We start from the raw sequence: 13,476 nt of genomic DNA on the forward strand, positions 1-13,476 counted from the left end.
AGCATGATGGGAGTTGTAGTCCATGAGCCGAAGGGCCCCACGACTTTATGGACACGTCAACTAGTCAGAGGTGAAATGAGCACGGACCCTCTTACACGAAGGGCTGGGTCGGGCAGGGTTCGTACAAGTAGCAGAACCAAAAAAAGGAGCAAACCTCATCTGCTTCCCCTAAGCAAGGTGGTCCGAACGTCATTTCCCTTTTACACTATGGAAAATGATGCTTGAAAAGGTGACAGCTCAAAAGTCACATCCTAAAGGAAGACTTATTTTTTCCCTGTAGCATTTGCAAATATGATAAAGCAACAAAGTTGAGAAAGTAAAAGAAGTTCTTTAAAAATCTACCAACGTTTCTACCCCTCCTCTCAAGCTTGCCATCAAAGTTCATCTCAGGAGAGCTATGGGGTTGGGGGGAATCTCACATTTAGATTTCAGCATTTCACACTTTCCAGGTCTACTGGCAGGACTGAGACGCTTTCTTCAGGCAACTTTAAACTTGAGTGACATTACCAGGCCACCACACTTGAGTGCACCATGAATATTTTCTAAATTATATGATTAGCTTATGTACAGCACAATTATATTGCAGTGTGATTCTTTGTGTGGATTAAAAATATTACTTCGTTAATTTGGAACTTTTAAAATATTGCATACCATAATTTTTCACCCTCTGTGGAAGTAAAGCTGACACCTTGCCCTCCCCTCCTCCATTAGAGGGGTGCACATCAAACCTCAGTCAGAAGGGGAGAAAACACTTTGCACCTTTACATAAACCAGAAGACAGGGTCACCTTGTTTCATTCTTATCCCCCTAATGAAGGAAAATGGAAGCCTTTCCTGGAAGTTACTGACTCCCTGACCAGAACAGCTTTATCCCTGACTTTTGCGGTACTGATAGCAGAAGCTATGGCATTATCAAGGCAGAGCAGCCATGTGAGAAAATTGCTGTAAAGGACAGACTAATTGAAAACATTTCACCTGCACAATCTTGTGGGGTTTTCCCCTTTAAAGGGGTATTGTATTTTTTATTGGGGAGCTTATTCATCTAAAGCCTGGACTCTCTTAGAAGCCTTCCCCCCAAGTAAACTAGTTTTCTAAATGGTTTGGTTGCGCAGCTGAGGGGGATTCAGTCAGCTACAATGGAATCCATGAGGCCCAAGAAGGGCACCTTCTGAGTTGTTTGAGTTCAGGCCATCTTTCTCAGCCCCTGGGGTGAATCTTGTGGCAATGGAGGTCCCCTCCACTCCTTTTCTGTGCTTTTGTTCTGACGCTGGTTTTGGTCCTCAGCCAACTTTGCTTCTAGTTTGTGCACAACTCACTTTACTCTCCCAAGGCAGCAGCTGCATCGGGAAGTTCTTTGAGGTCTGACTGCATAGTTCTTGTCTGGGGCCAGACAACAGTCAAGGGGCCCTGTGTGTGGCTGACCAGGAAATCTGGTTGCCTTTTTATGCATGTTTACAACATATAGGTACCAGGACACCAGTTTTCTAAATGCTTTTGACTCTGACTTGTCTTTTTGCACTTCCTTGGGCATTTCACACTTGAATAAACTTGGAGCCTCAAAAAATTGGAATTGACCAGGATCTCTCTTGCACCCACCCGAGACGCCCCACATCATCCCGGATTCCTGTGTCATGGGGGAGGGGGCATCTGCCCTCTATGGCCAGTCCAAGCCCGCAGAAAGGTCCATTCCCCGGGCAGACCGGCCAGTGTTCTCATGACCCATCAACAGACAGGAACTCGGTCACTGGGAAGATGACAAGGGGGGCATTTGCATTTCTGGAGTCTCTAGACAAGGAACTCTACCTGGAAGCCTGCTCCCTGTCATCAAATACGGCATTCCACCCAGCACTTCTCAGTCCTTATCCATTTCCATTGCCCATTTGGCAGCAGAGAAACTAACACCCTCACGGAGACCTTGGCAAAGGTACCTCAGCCAGGAAACGACAAGGTTGCAATTCAAGCCCAGGGCTGAGTATCTAGCTGATAGCTTGGCTGCTGGCTCTCCTTGGCCACAGCATTTCCACTTTAATCGTCCCCGGGGCAAGAGAGTTGAAGTCGCGTTCCCAAAGAAACAACTGGAAGCAACAGCTCCCTCTAGTGGTAAGGGGGAAGATTTAATTGAGGAAATTGATGAGGGGCTAGAGGGTTTACTGTCAAACTGACCTTAGGAACCAGTCTATCCAATCTGATGTTACAGATGGTGCAACTAAGGTGCAGAGAACAGAAGGAACCAGGCCAACACCACACAACTCGTCTGGGGCAGTGGGCTAGATAGAAAGCGGGCTCCTGTGTCTTCGTCAGGCACTGCACTACGCTGGGTGCCGGATGCACTGGGGAAGGCTGCGTTGGGCTGAATGGCGTCCTACCAAAATTCATATGGCGTCCCAGTCCCCAGTACCTCAGTACCTTGGAATGTTAACAGCCTACGGGCTTTTCAGGTACACACACACACACACACACACACACACAATCTTTGAGTACTAAAAGTAAAATAACTGGTTCCAAAATTAAAAAAACAAAACAAACAAACTGCAGAATCAAAATGAGTATGTTTAAACGTCTGCACAAGAGTATGTCTTTATGACAACATATAATCTTCATAAAGATGGCATTTGGGAGTTATTTTCCTCACTTTGAACTAAATCCTCGGTGAGCACCTTAGTGCTCCAAAAAAAAGAAAAAATTACAACTGCTGTAGCCCTTTCGTCCCCGAGGTGAAGAGGGATGCTCAGGACACAGCCGTTTGGGTTTGAATGCAGGCTGCACCAGTGCACTAAGACCTGGGCCTCGATTTGCCCCACGAGGCACTGTTTGAGGGGTTACCGAGAACAGTTGCGCTAACCTCGAAACACAGCAAATGCTCGGTAGGTGCCGTTGTCATCGTCCCCAGTCCTGCCCAGGCAGTCACCCGCTCCATTCCGCACTTTGAGAGGGGGTGGGAGGTCCCTGCGCTCCCGTCGGCGCCCCAACTACCGCTGTCACGGACGCAGTCGCGACAGCGGCGGTGCATTGTGGGGCTTGTAGGACGGGACTGGGTTGGGTGGGTAGGTGGGCGCGGCCACAGCAGTCACAGCGGGGCCATCTTCGGCGTGCCGGCTGGCCTGGCCTGTGCAGCCCGCACCCGCGCCCTGCGCCCGGCCCGATGGCGCCGCGGCCTCTGAGCCCCTTAGTGCTGGCGCTGGGCGGCGCCGCGGCCGTGCTCGGTTCGGTGCTCTTCATTCTCTGGAAGACCTACTTCGGCCGTGGACGACAGCGGCGCTGGGACCGCGGCGAGGGCTGGTGGGGCGCGGAGCCTGCCCGCTTCCCCGAGTGGGACGAGTGGGAAGTGAGTGTTGGGCCGGGGCCTGCGCCTCCGCGCGAGCGGCCAAGGGGTGGGCCGCGACCCTGCGAGCGCGGGAACCTCCTGGTTCCAGGGCTCGGCGTCCCCACCAGCAGGCCATCGCGAGCCTCGGAAGCCAGGAACGGGTGGCCGATTGGCTGGGGACGCCGCCCAGCGTCGCAGCAGGACTCAGGTGTCCTCGCAGGCGTGGGAGCTCGGAGGGCGCGGCCCCGGAGCAGTATCGGGCCCACGCGGGGTGCAGCCCGCAGCCTCCCGGCGCCTGCGCAGTGCGCGCGGCTCGGGGGATGCCGGGAGCGGTCCTCCGCCCCCTCAGCGAGTCCGTGGCTACTCTACGCTGTTTCCCCGACTCGATGGTCCGTGCGGCCTTGGGACGTGGGCATAAGGAGTTGGCCGATGTCACTCAGGAAGAGCCTGGAGTTGGGGATAATGACTCAAAGGCCGCTCTCGTCCCATTGCATCAGGCCCTTGATGGGTGGAGGGAGGGGATGGGAACTTCGGTGACTTGGGTCTTACCTCGTGAAGGGCCGCGGGGGAGGATGAGGCCACAGCCTGACCTGTGCCCCGCAGCCCGAGGACGAGGAGGACGAGGAGCCGGAGCTGGAGGAGTTGGAGCAGCGCGAGGTGTTGGTGCTGGGGCTGGATGGCTCCGGGAAGAGCACGTTCCTGCGCGTGCTGTCTGGAAAGCCACCGCTGGAAGGCCATATCCCCACCTGGGGCTTCAACTCCGTGCGGCTGCCCACCAAGGACTTCGAGGTGGACCTGCTAGAGAGTGAGCAGATTCCCCAACTCCCCACCCATACCCCATCTCCCCATTACCTGAATTGGACCCAAGTCGCGGCTCTTTGTCTGGGGGTGGCACCAAAATGCGAATCTAAGCAGAACACTCACCTCTATGAAATCCTTCCCATACTTCCCTGGGGTACAGGATACAGTCCAAGCCCTGTATTTTGACTTGGGGGGCTCTTCATGAACAGGCAGCTCCAGCTTGGTCCTGCCTGTCCCTCACTTCTGAAGCCCACCTGCCTGACACAGTATCAACAGCTAAAGTTTCCCGTATGCCAATCATTTGACATAGTCTTGCCTCGCTAAAGGACCCAGAGAAATGCATCCTTAGGCGATTTCGTCGTTGTTGGAATATCAGAGTGTACTTACACAAACCTAGGTGGTACAGCCTTTTGCTTCTAGGCTACAAGCTTGTACTGCCTGTTACTGAATACTGTGGGCAGTTGCAATGCATTGCCCTACCTCACTAGGCTCCATAATCTCTGGGACCACTGTGATATATGCAGTCCAATACTGACTGCAGTGTTGTTCTGTGGTGCATGACTGTACTGAGTAATCCTCCCAACAACTCCATACAACTGGAAACAGCGAGGGCCCTTCTTACGCACACGGGGAAACTGCAGACTGGCTCTCGATGCGAAGCACTATGCCACATTGCTTATTTCTGAAGGGTACTTGCTGTGTTTTCTTCTGCCCTTTGAGAGCACTGTTCCGTCAGTCTGGAAAGCCCTTCTTCCTTTGATAAACTAATGCTCATCCTTTAAGATTTAGGTCAAGCATGATGTCCCTGTGAAGTCTTCTCTGACCCCAGACTAGGTTAAGGGTGCCTCCTCTGGGCTCCCCTTCGGCTGCAGTATTTGCCACATACCAGCCTTGTCCCTGACTGGGCCCCTGGGACACAGATGGGTCTGATCCAGCTCTGGCCCCGAGGGCCCACCCCAAAGCAGGTACCTGGGAAGCTTGCTGAGTGAGTGATCAGAGGGTCTGAGCAGCCCCCTGCCCTCAGTGTTAGGCTTCTTGTGGTCCTGGGAGAGGATGGCAGAGAGGGCATTGAGAGGGCAGCAGTACTTAGCCACCTGAGTCCAGCCACAGACTTGGTGGGGACAGGTGGACTTCCCGACAGCCAGAGGACTCGGACCATCAAGACTGGGTGGGTTTAGTTACATGCTCGGTAGGGGATCAGACTCTGAGGGCCTGGCCGTTGGCCTGAAGGGGACCAGTTCCTTTGGTCTCAGGCACTTGCTGGTCTATCCTGGCTACATCTTTCCTTCCTGACTGTATTAATAGCAAACATTGACATTTACCTGGGATTTGGTCCTTTCAACAAGCTTTCCCCATCTCCCTCTTTTGTGCCTATGACACAGAAAGGTCAAGTGGGGGTTCTGCACTTGAGGCCACTCTGTCTGACAGAAGTGGCCCTCTCCTCCAAGCCTGGGAGAAGGGGTTTGTAGTCTTCCTGGTACCCAAAGGTCTGACCAGTCCAGTCCAGCCTCCATAGGGTTACTCAGCCTGGATTCAACCCCAGATCTTCGAGTCCTGGGGCGCTCCCTTCCTACAACACTCAGCTTGCTGTGGTTTCCTACAGTGTCAGTACTGGAGCCCAACTGGGAGTGGGCCTTTGTGGATCTTTGATGACTCTTCCCTTCCCCCACCTCCCGTATCCATTTCATTAGCTGGTTGACAGCCTTGTCTAGCAGGAGATTCTGGTCTGTCCATTTCTCCCCACCTCCACCGCCAGCTTGGTCCAAGCCACCGTCTTCTCTCAGTATGATGGTAGCCTCCTCGCTGGTCTTCCAATGTCAGCCCGTGTCAACATGATCTTTCAGATCATGTTACTCTCGCTTAAAACCCGTAAGGGGCTCCCCACAGCCTCGCTGTGGCCTGACAGGCCCTGCGTAGTCTGGCCCTGACTAGCCTTTCCGGTCCGGTCATGGCTTCTTCCTCTCTCCCTCTGGCAGTGCCTCAGCCACCCTTCTGTTTCTCAAACCTTCTGTTTCTCACACACCGAGCTTGTTCTTCCCTCTGCCTCTCCCCATGGCTAGTTCCTTCTCATCACTGCAGACTCAGCTGACATGCCACCTCCGTGGGGAGACCTTCCCAGACCACCCAGTCCAAAGCCACCCGCCACTTTCACTTTTTCTGTCTCATTTCCTTCCTTTCTGAAACGTGTTTGTGTTACTGCTATGTCCGTCCTGGTTGCGGAGGGAGCTCCTTGAGAGCAGGGCCCTTGCCCGCCTTGCTCCTCTGTATCTCCAGCACCCAGATCAGTGCTTGGCACCTAGTAAGCACTCAGTAAATAGTTGATGAGTGCCTGCTATGTGCCAGGCATTGTGCTGAGGGCTTTGGGGGGATCCAGAGTGAAACGGCTCTAACTCGAAAAGGGCTTAGAGTCCACAAGTGTCAGAAGTGTAACCAGAAACACTAGGAGGCAGTGACCGTTGGGGCTGTGCAGGGAGACAGAGGAGCAGGGGGACAGAGGAACAGGAAGACAACCACACCGGGGACGATCCATGGACAGCCACGTATGTGGTGATAGGACTGAGTACGGCATTCCTAGGGAAAGGAAATGGGGTGGTGACCAGGTTGAACAAGAGAAACTGAACGGAGAATGGCTGTGCGTAGGCAGGGCACGGAGTCCTGGCCTCTGACCGCAGGCACCACTCACCAGGAGGAAGCTAGGGATTTGGCAGGAGGCAAGGCAGTCAGCAAAAGAGCTGGCGAGTGCTATTTCTTGAGCTCCTACTATACGCCAGTCATCTGAAGTGCATTATATATGGTACCTTTGGGTTTTGCTGCTACCTGTTAGTTAAGTTCAGTGGAGACTGATGCTTGAAGGTAGCAACTTGCCCAGGGAGACCCAGACGTCATCTAGAGCTAAACCCAGGTCGGATTGGCTCCGGAACCTCCTCCTTGCGCCTGGCTGGTAGAGCCTTGGGAAGCCGGAAGTAGAGGGTTGGGCTGGGAGGAGAGAGCCAGGGCGCAGGGAGGCTCTGAGCTGGCCCGTGGCCTCTCTTTAGTCGGTGGCAGCCAGAACCTGCGCTTCTACTGGAAGGAATTTGTGAGTGAAGTGGACGTGCTGGTGTTCATGGTGGACTCGGCTGACCGGCTGCGGCTGCCCTGGGCTCGGCAGGAGCTGCACAAGCTGCTGGACAAGGACCCTGACCTGCCTGTCATCGTGGTGGCCAACAAGCAGGTGAGGGCTGCGGGAGGCCGGCTCAGGTACACTGGGGAGGGACAGGCCCAGCCCGCAACCTGGGGCGCCTGGTGGAGAGCCGTCCCCCACCTCTGCCTCTGCTCTTTCCTCACCCCGAGTCCTCATCCTGTCTGCCTTCCCCGTGCCTCCCTGTCATCTGTCATCCTGGAGAAATGAGAAAAATAATATTAAGTATCCACAAGATGCAGGTGTGGTTTTGAATGACACCTGATATTTTGCTTCTATTGACCCTCCAAGCTGTGGGCTACTAGTCCCGTTTTATAGAAGGGGAACCTGAAGCTCAGAGATTCTGCACCCTCCCCAAGGTTGTACATCTTGAAAATCATGGAATTGGGATGTCTGACTCCAAAACCTGTGCCTTTTCCACTCCGCTGTGTTCTTGTGACTTGCGGTTATTAGATCCAAGAGCTCTAGCTGGGAAGTGATGAGAAGGTAATGGATTATGTAATATTTCTTGTGTATTACAGTGTGCCAGGCACAGTGCCAAGCACCTGCCAACCATGACCTGACTTCAGCCCTACAAAACCCCACGATAAGCCCTGCTGTTCCACTCAGTGCCAACTTACAGCTGTAAGTGGCAACGTCAGGACTTGAACTCAGGTTTTCCTCCAGGTTCCTGCTCTTAACCACTACATGTACCTCTCCGGGTGCCAAGGGCTGCCTTGGCCCAGCAACCCTCAGTGTCAGACCTAACGTGCCATTCTCAACACCATGTGAAACTGCCACTGTATGGAGGCCTGTCATGGCCTGTGCCCATGTCCCTGAGAGCCACAGGACATGTTCCCAACCTGTCTGGAGAGAGGCTGTTTGACCACAGGTTCCCCCTGCCTAGTGGGAAATATTTGACAATCATTTATAAATTGGTGACCATATGTCCTGGTCTGCCTGGGACAGTCCCCATTTATGCCTGTTTTTCTGGTATAATTAATAATAGTGCCCCGTTGAGTCTCAGAAGTACCCCAGTTTGGCCAATAAATTACGTAATCCTAGGTATAAACTATAATTTATAGCAATTTTGGACCTATAGGAGACAGCACCTAAGGTCCCAGCATTCCATGAGTTGCTCCAAGAATCATTTTAATCTTGGGTCCGGGTTGGAATTAAAACGCACCCTCACCAGCTATGCTCTGTGGTGGCCTCCTTCTCCTCGGCCAGTGTCTCAAAGTCTGGTGGAGGCAAGGCCCTTGTCTGGAAGTGACCCTCCGGTAGGTCTCTCCACTGCTGTGTTTAGGAAACAGCTAGGATGCTTCTCAGGGGCCTAAGCTTGGGTATCCCTGCACCCTGAGTTTGAAACCTGGCTCTGCCACTTAATCACTATTTCCTTGACTAAGTGACTTCCCCTTCCCTGGGCCCGTTTTCCTCATCAGTTAAGTGCAGACTGAGAATTAGTATGACTTCAGTGCCTATCAAAATGCCTGGCGTACAGGAAGTGCTGTTTCTCACCACCGTGGCTGATGGGATGAGAAGAGATTCGCGCAAAGTCAGAGATGAGGAAGAGAGTTTAGGCGGAGCGGCCAGAGGCCCGGTGTTCCCTGAAGTAGCCCGAGAACAGTTCATTTCATGGGTGACAAGGCTGGGTGCTGGGAAACGATGGCTGTCCCCACTGGCTGTTTCACCCCAGGACCTGGGCGAGGCCATGAGCGTGGTGGAGCTGCAGCAGGAGCTGGGCCTGCAGGCCGTCGCCACCCAGCGGGAAGTCTTCCTCTTGGCAGCCAGCATCGCCCCGGCAGGATCCGGCTTTGAAGACCCTGGCACCGTGCACATCTGGAGGCTGCTCTTGGAGCTTCTCTCCTAGGCTGGCACCGCCTGCCCACCGCCCAGCCCTGGGGCCCCGTTCTGCTGTTCTTCCTTCTTTACCAGCCTGGGCCTGGGGCGGGAACCACAGGCAGCACTTCGCTTCTCCCCTCCTTGCCTTCCCATGAGCAGGGCCTTTGCAGAAACCTTCCTGGTGAGATGGTATGAGGCCGAAGTGGGGAGGTGGGTGAGGCAGAGGGCGGGTGAGGATGGTGCCTGGCTCATTCTGGGCTGGTGGTGGATCCAGCTTTCACCAGTGAAGGCCCCCTCCTCTGACCTGTACACGGCGAGGTCCTCCCTCCCTGCAGGTCCTGAGGGTGGAGGACCAGTGTAGGTGTCCGAAGTACTTCCGGTTCAGACTGTTCGTTCCTGGCAACGCCACGCCCCTCACGTGGGCAGGGTCTGGGCGTACGCAGTGAGCCTTGGCTCCCAGTCCCACTGTCTTGCAGCCCCAGCTCTGCCCAGTGGGCTGTGGCCTTGTGCGGTCTCTCGCTCTCTGGCCCAGGGCCATCATTTTTAAAGGAAGGGGATTTCTGTGTTTTTTTCTATCTCAGAGATGCATTTCCCAGCCGGGGGGATTAGAAGTGCTAGGACGAACCTGAAGACTATAGCAAGCTTTCTGAAACCTCCCTGCTTCCGCCAAGCCAAGGCCTGGCCTGCCAGTCTCTTGTGGCTACAGATTAAGTGGTATTCGTGCCCTAATAAGAGAAACTGAAGTCTTTCCGCGCCCCCCCCCCCCCCGCAATCTGGAGACAGAAGCTGCTGCTCTTGCATGAACTGTGCCAATGCCCATGTTTACATAAGTGGGGGAGGAAAGAGTCCATGTCCTTGGGAAGACTCGACCAGAGCTGGGCGTTGGCCTCAGAACTGCCTTGTAATTATTTATTTATTTATAAAAGGAACAGGCCGTAGATTTAGGCCGTTTCCAGGTGCTGTAATCCAAACCCCAGGTGATTGTCTTGAGAAAAATAGGTGGAATCATGAACAAAGTGATAACCTCCCCGTGTCGCTGGAGACAGAGCTCTAGCTTCCCCAGCCCTTTGTGGCTCCAACTGGTATCGTAGTACTTCCCATTGATCCACATGAACATTTATGTGAAAGGGACACAAACCCCTTCTGTGTGGATAACAAATGGCTGGGAGAGGAAATTTCAATCACGTAAATCCAGGTAAAAAGAAATGGGGAGTAGCCTACGGGGTACCCTGGGGTACATCGCTCGGCCTTTCTGGGCCCTTTGATTCTGGCGTTCTCTCCAATGCACATTCCATCAATCTCCTATTTCCAGGGACCAGCCAGTCTAAGGACCATCTTCGCATTGACACTTCTCTTTCGTGCAGGCCAAAGAAGGAGCCTTTTGTCTGTCTGGGGCCACTGAATAATCGACAGCCACAAATGGACTTCTTTTTAGAGCGGATATCCAGTTCAGTTTGCTTTTTAATTGAGACTAGAGATTACGTGCCTTCATTTCATTTGACATTTACTCTGTGCTTCAGTTCTGTGGCCCGTGCAAGAAGAGTGGTGGGGAGGGAAGCGCCGGAAGTCCAGAACGGGTGTGAGAGCTGAAAAGAGGCTGCTCTGCTCCTGGGCTGTGGGTTCCAGAACAGCATCACTGTCTCTGAAATCCCAATTGACTTTCTGCATTAAGTGATTGGTCTGCTTTTAAGTGTGTAAGGAATAACTTGGATTTCAGAGTAGCCTTTGAAACTTTTCTGACAACTTTTCATTTTGCCATTGGAAGACTGAGAAACCTTATTCTACGTTCTGCAAACCCCACCTTGTCTCCAGTGCTTGAAAGTTACCTAGGGAACCAGCATTGGTGAGGACGCCCTTTTTCTTCTCATTAAGATCTACCTTTGGTCTATCGAGCATCATTATGTAGTACAGGTTTTAAAGCCTCCGGGGGGCGGGGAGGTGAACTTGAATAGGGTTTAACTTTATCCAGTTCAGCTACTTTTAAAGCCCACTCAGAACCCACAGGTCCCAGCGGCACCAGAAGGGGCGCTGAAGGTCCAGAGTGCCCCCCTCTGACACGGGTATGGACTAGAGGTTCTGCTGGCCTGTGGGTGGGCCTTAGCAGTTGTAACTGACGGCCGTGCTCTTCTGATGGGGCTGCTGGCCCATCCGCCAAGCAGAATGCCACCGTGCCCACCGGCTCTGACTTCTACCAGGACCAGACTGGGCAAAGCAGAGAATGGCCTTCCGTAAGAACAGCTAGACGCTTGGCCTGGAGTTCTTACCAGTTACTCCTGAATGTGACTTTCTGATCAGGAGCCCAGTAACTGCTTTTGGGGACCAGGCATTACCTGGAGCTGTTCATCTCAGCTAGCCTGGATGACACTGTTCCCCAGTCTGCCCTGACCTATAGCTCCCAACCTACCTAAGCGAGGGGGTAGGGAGTAAGTGGGCAGCTGGTATTATAATGAAGATGGTGGCGAGAAGGCTCTGCTCTATTTGCTTATAGAACCTGTGTCTGGATCACTCACCCTGGCACGGGGCATCTGTTCTTCCAATAAGAGTTATTTCAATGAAATCATGGCTTCTGATGTGCCATTCGGTGAGCTGAGGAGAGCATCTGGTCCAGAGCTTGGACATGTGGATGGTCTGGCTAGGAGGGCTCTGGAGGCTGCTGGGACCCCACCTTGGACTGACTGCCCAGACTGCCCGCTGTAAGCCTGTGCGGACGCCGTGGAACCAGCCGTGAGACCGGGTAGGGAAGGAAGTCGGCCCATCACTGCCTCCTGGTCCTCCTCAGAGGTGCTGATGAAAACCTCCCAGCTCTGGCCTGTCTGCCTAAAGGAAACACCAGATTTCCCAAAAAACATTTCCACTTGCCTTTGAAAAACATTTTGTTCTTATGCTAGTTTAGTAGCCACTGCCAGCATTTTGCACCAGCTGCTGAAATCCGCCTGTGGTGTCATCCTGTGCAGCTGCCCAGACCTCAGAGCCGGGACCGTCCGAGCAGGGGGGACCGTCCGAGCAGGGTGCCGCTGACACTGACCCTCACACAGCCCACCTTCCTGGTAGCTCTGAAAAGGGCAACCTCCCGCTTTTCCTCGTCTGCTGCCTCTGGGAGATGGCCCATTAAGGGACAGAGGGAGGAGTCCCGTAAACATCTGAACGTAAAGGGGCCTTGCTTCCGCCCATGCCTCGCAAACCCAGACTGCGTAAGGCAGAGTGCTGGCGGCGTTTGAGGGACTGCATAATAAATGCCAAAAACTCGGAAGTGGTTTCCTGTGGATTCTGACTTTGAGGAGTACGTGCTGGGTACTTGCAGTCCCAGTGAGGGGCAGCTATGGAGGGCGGTCCCAGAACACTTCCTGAGATAGTTTGTCACCAGCAAGTCCCGGTCCCCTGGCCCTTCACGTGGGGGTAAGGAACATAAGCTTTGGGCTAACAAAGTACCTTCTGGGAGGTACCCAAAGGCTCCTCCCGCTCCTTGGCTCTGGCCCTGTCAGCCACGGTGTGGCAGTGGGAGCAGGGACATCTGAGTGCCTCCACGCCAGAGGTCAGCATGGAGGTCACAGGGCCATGCAGTCAGCCACTCTATAAGCGTTCCCCCAGCACCCTGGGCCGGGCTCTGAGGATTGCAGGCCAGGTCCCTGCACTCGCCCAGTCTGGTAGGCGATGTCAAGCAGACCGAAAGGCAGTTCTGACGGGGGTGGTACCACTACAGGAAGTCTGGGCATGGGGACTACAGGACGCTTACACAGCCCGGGGCACGGGACAGTGGTAGGGAAGGCTTCCTAAACCCGGCACCTGAATGAGGAAAACAGTAGGGGGCCAGCCTCATCCAAGCCTGGATGGGATGCTGTGAAGGACAGAAGTTAAGGCCAGTCATGAGGGGCCTCAGCAGCTCTGCTGCACGCCAAAGCCTCACGCCTGTGCTCGAGGGGGCTAGTGGCCAGTCACTGCAGTCTAAGGGGGCTGAGCCCAACAGGGAAGGGGTTTCCGGGACTCCCCCAGCCTGTCCTGACCATGTGGGACAGAGGGGCTGCCTTCAGGAGCCAAAGGCAAGGCAGCAAGGGAGAGCCTAGGCTTAGTTGTTGGAAAGACGACTTCAATCCCCTGGCCTTTAATGCTTCTCAAGCCTCAGTTTCCTTGCCTGTAAGATGAGGATAAAATCACACACCTTACAGGGTTTTATGTGAAATCTATGTAAAAACACTAAGCCCCTTACTAGAGCAGTGAAAAGACACATCTTAGGTTCTTGTAGGAGAAACCTCAGGAACCAGAGGAGTTTTGTATTCTCAGTAGTTGAGGATGAAATATCAAGACGAAGACAAGGCCCAGTGACGACCTCACATCCTGCTTGTAGGCCTACGAACAGTCATCACGTCCTCACTCAC

At 53.7% G+C, this 13,476-nt stretch overlaps 1 protein-coding gene across 1 annotated transcript; it reads left to right on the plus strand.

Annotated features, from left to right (window-relative positions):
* The first annotated feature begins 2,694 nt into the window (after positions 1-2,694).
* ARL10 (ADP ribosylation factor like GTPase 10) lies at positions 2,695-10,316 on the plus strand. The gene is made up of 4 exons (XM_033096536.1): positions 2,695-3,324; positions 3,907-4,108; positions 7,140-7,315; positions 8,958-10,316. Exons 1-4 carry the CDS (start codon positions 3,142-3,144, stop codon positions 9,129-9,131), a joined length of 735 nt encoding a protein of 244 aa, XP_032952427.1. The 5' UTR covers positions 2,695-3,141; the 3' UTR covers positions 9,132-10,316.
* The last annotated feature ends 3,160 nt before the right edge of the window (positions 10,317-13,476 follow it).

The sequence above is a fragment of the Rhinolophus ferrumequinum genome, chromosome 24, assembly GCF_004115265.2.
Source record: "Rhinolophus ferrumequinum isolate MPI-CBG mRhiFer1 chromosome 24, mRhiFer1_v1.p, whole genome shotgun sequence".
Classification (NCBI taxonomy): Eukaryota; Metazoa; Chordata; class Mammalia; order Chiroptera; family Rhinolophidae; genus Rhinolophus; species Rhinolophus ferrumequinum.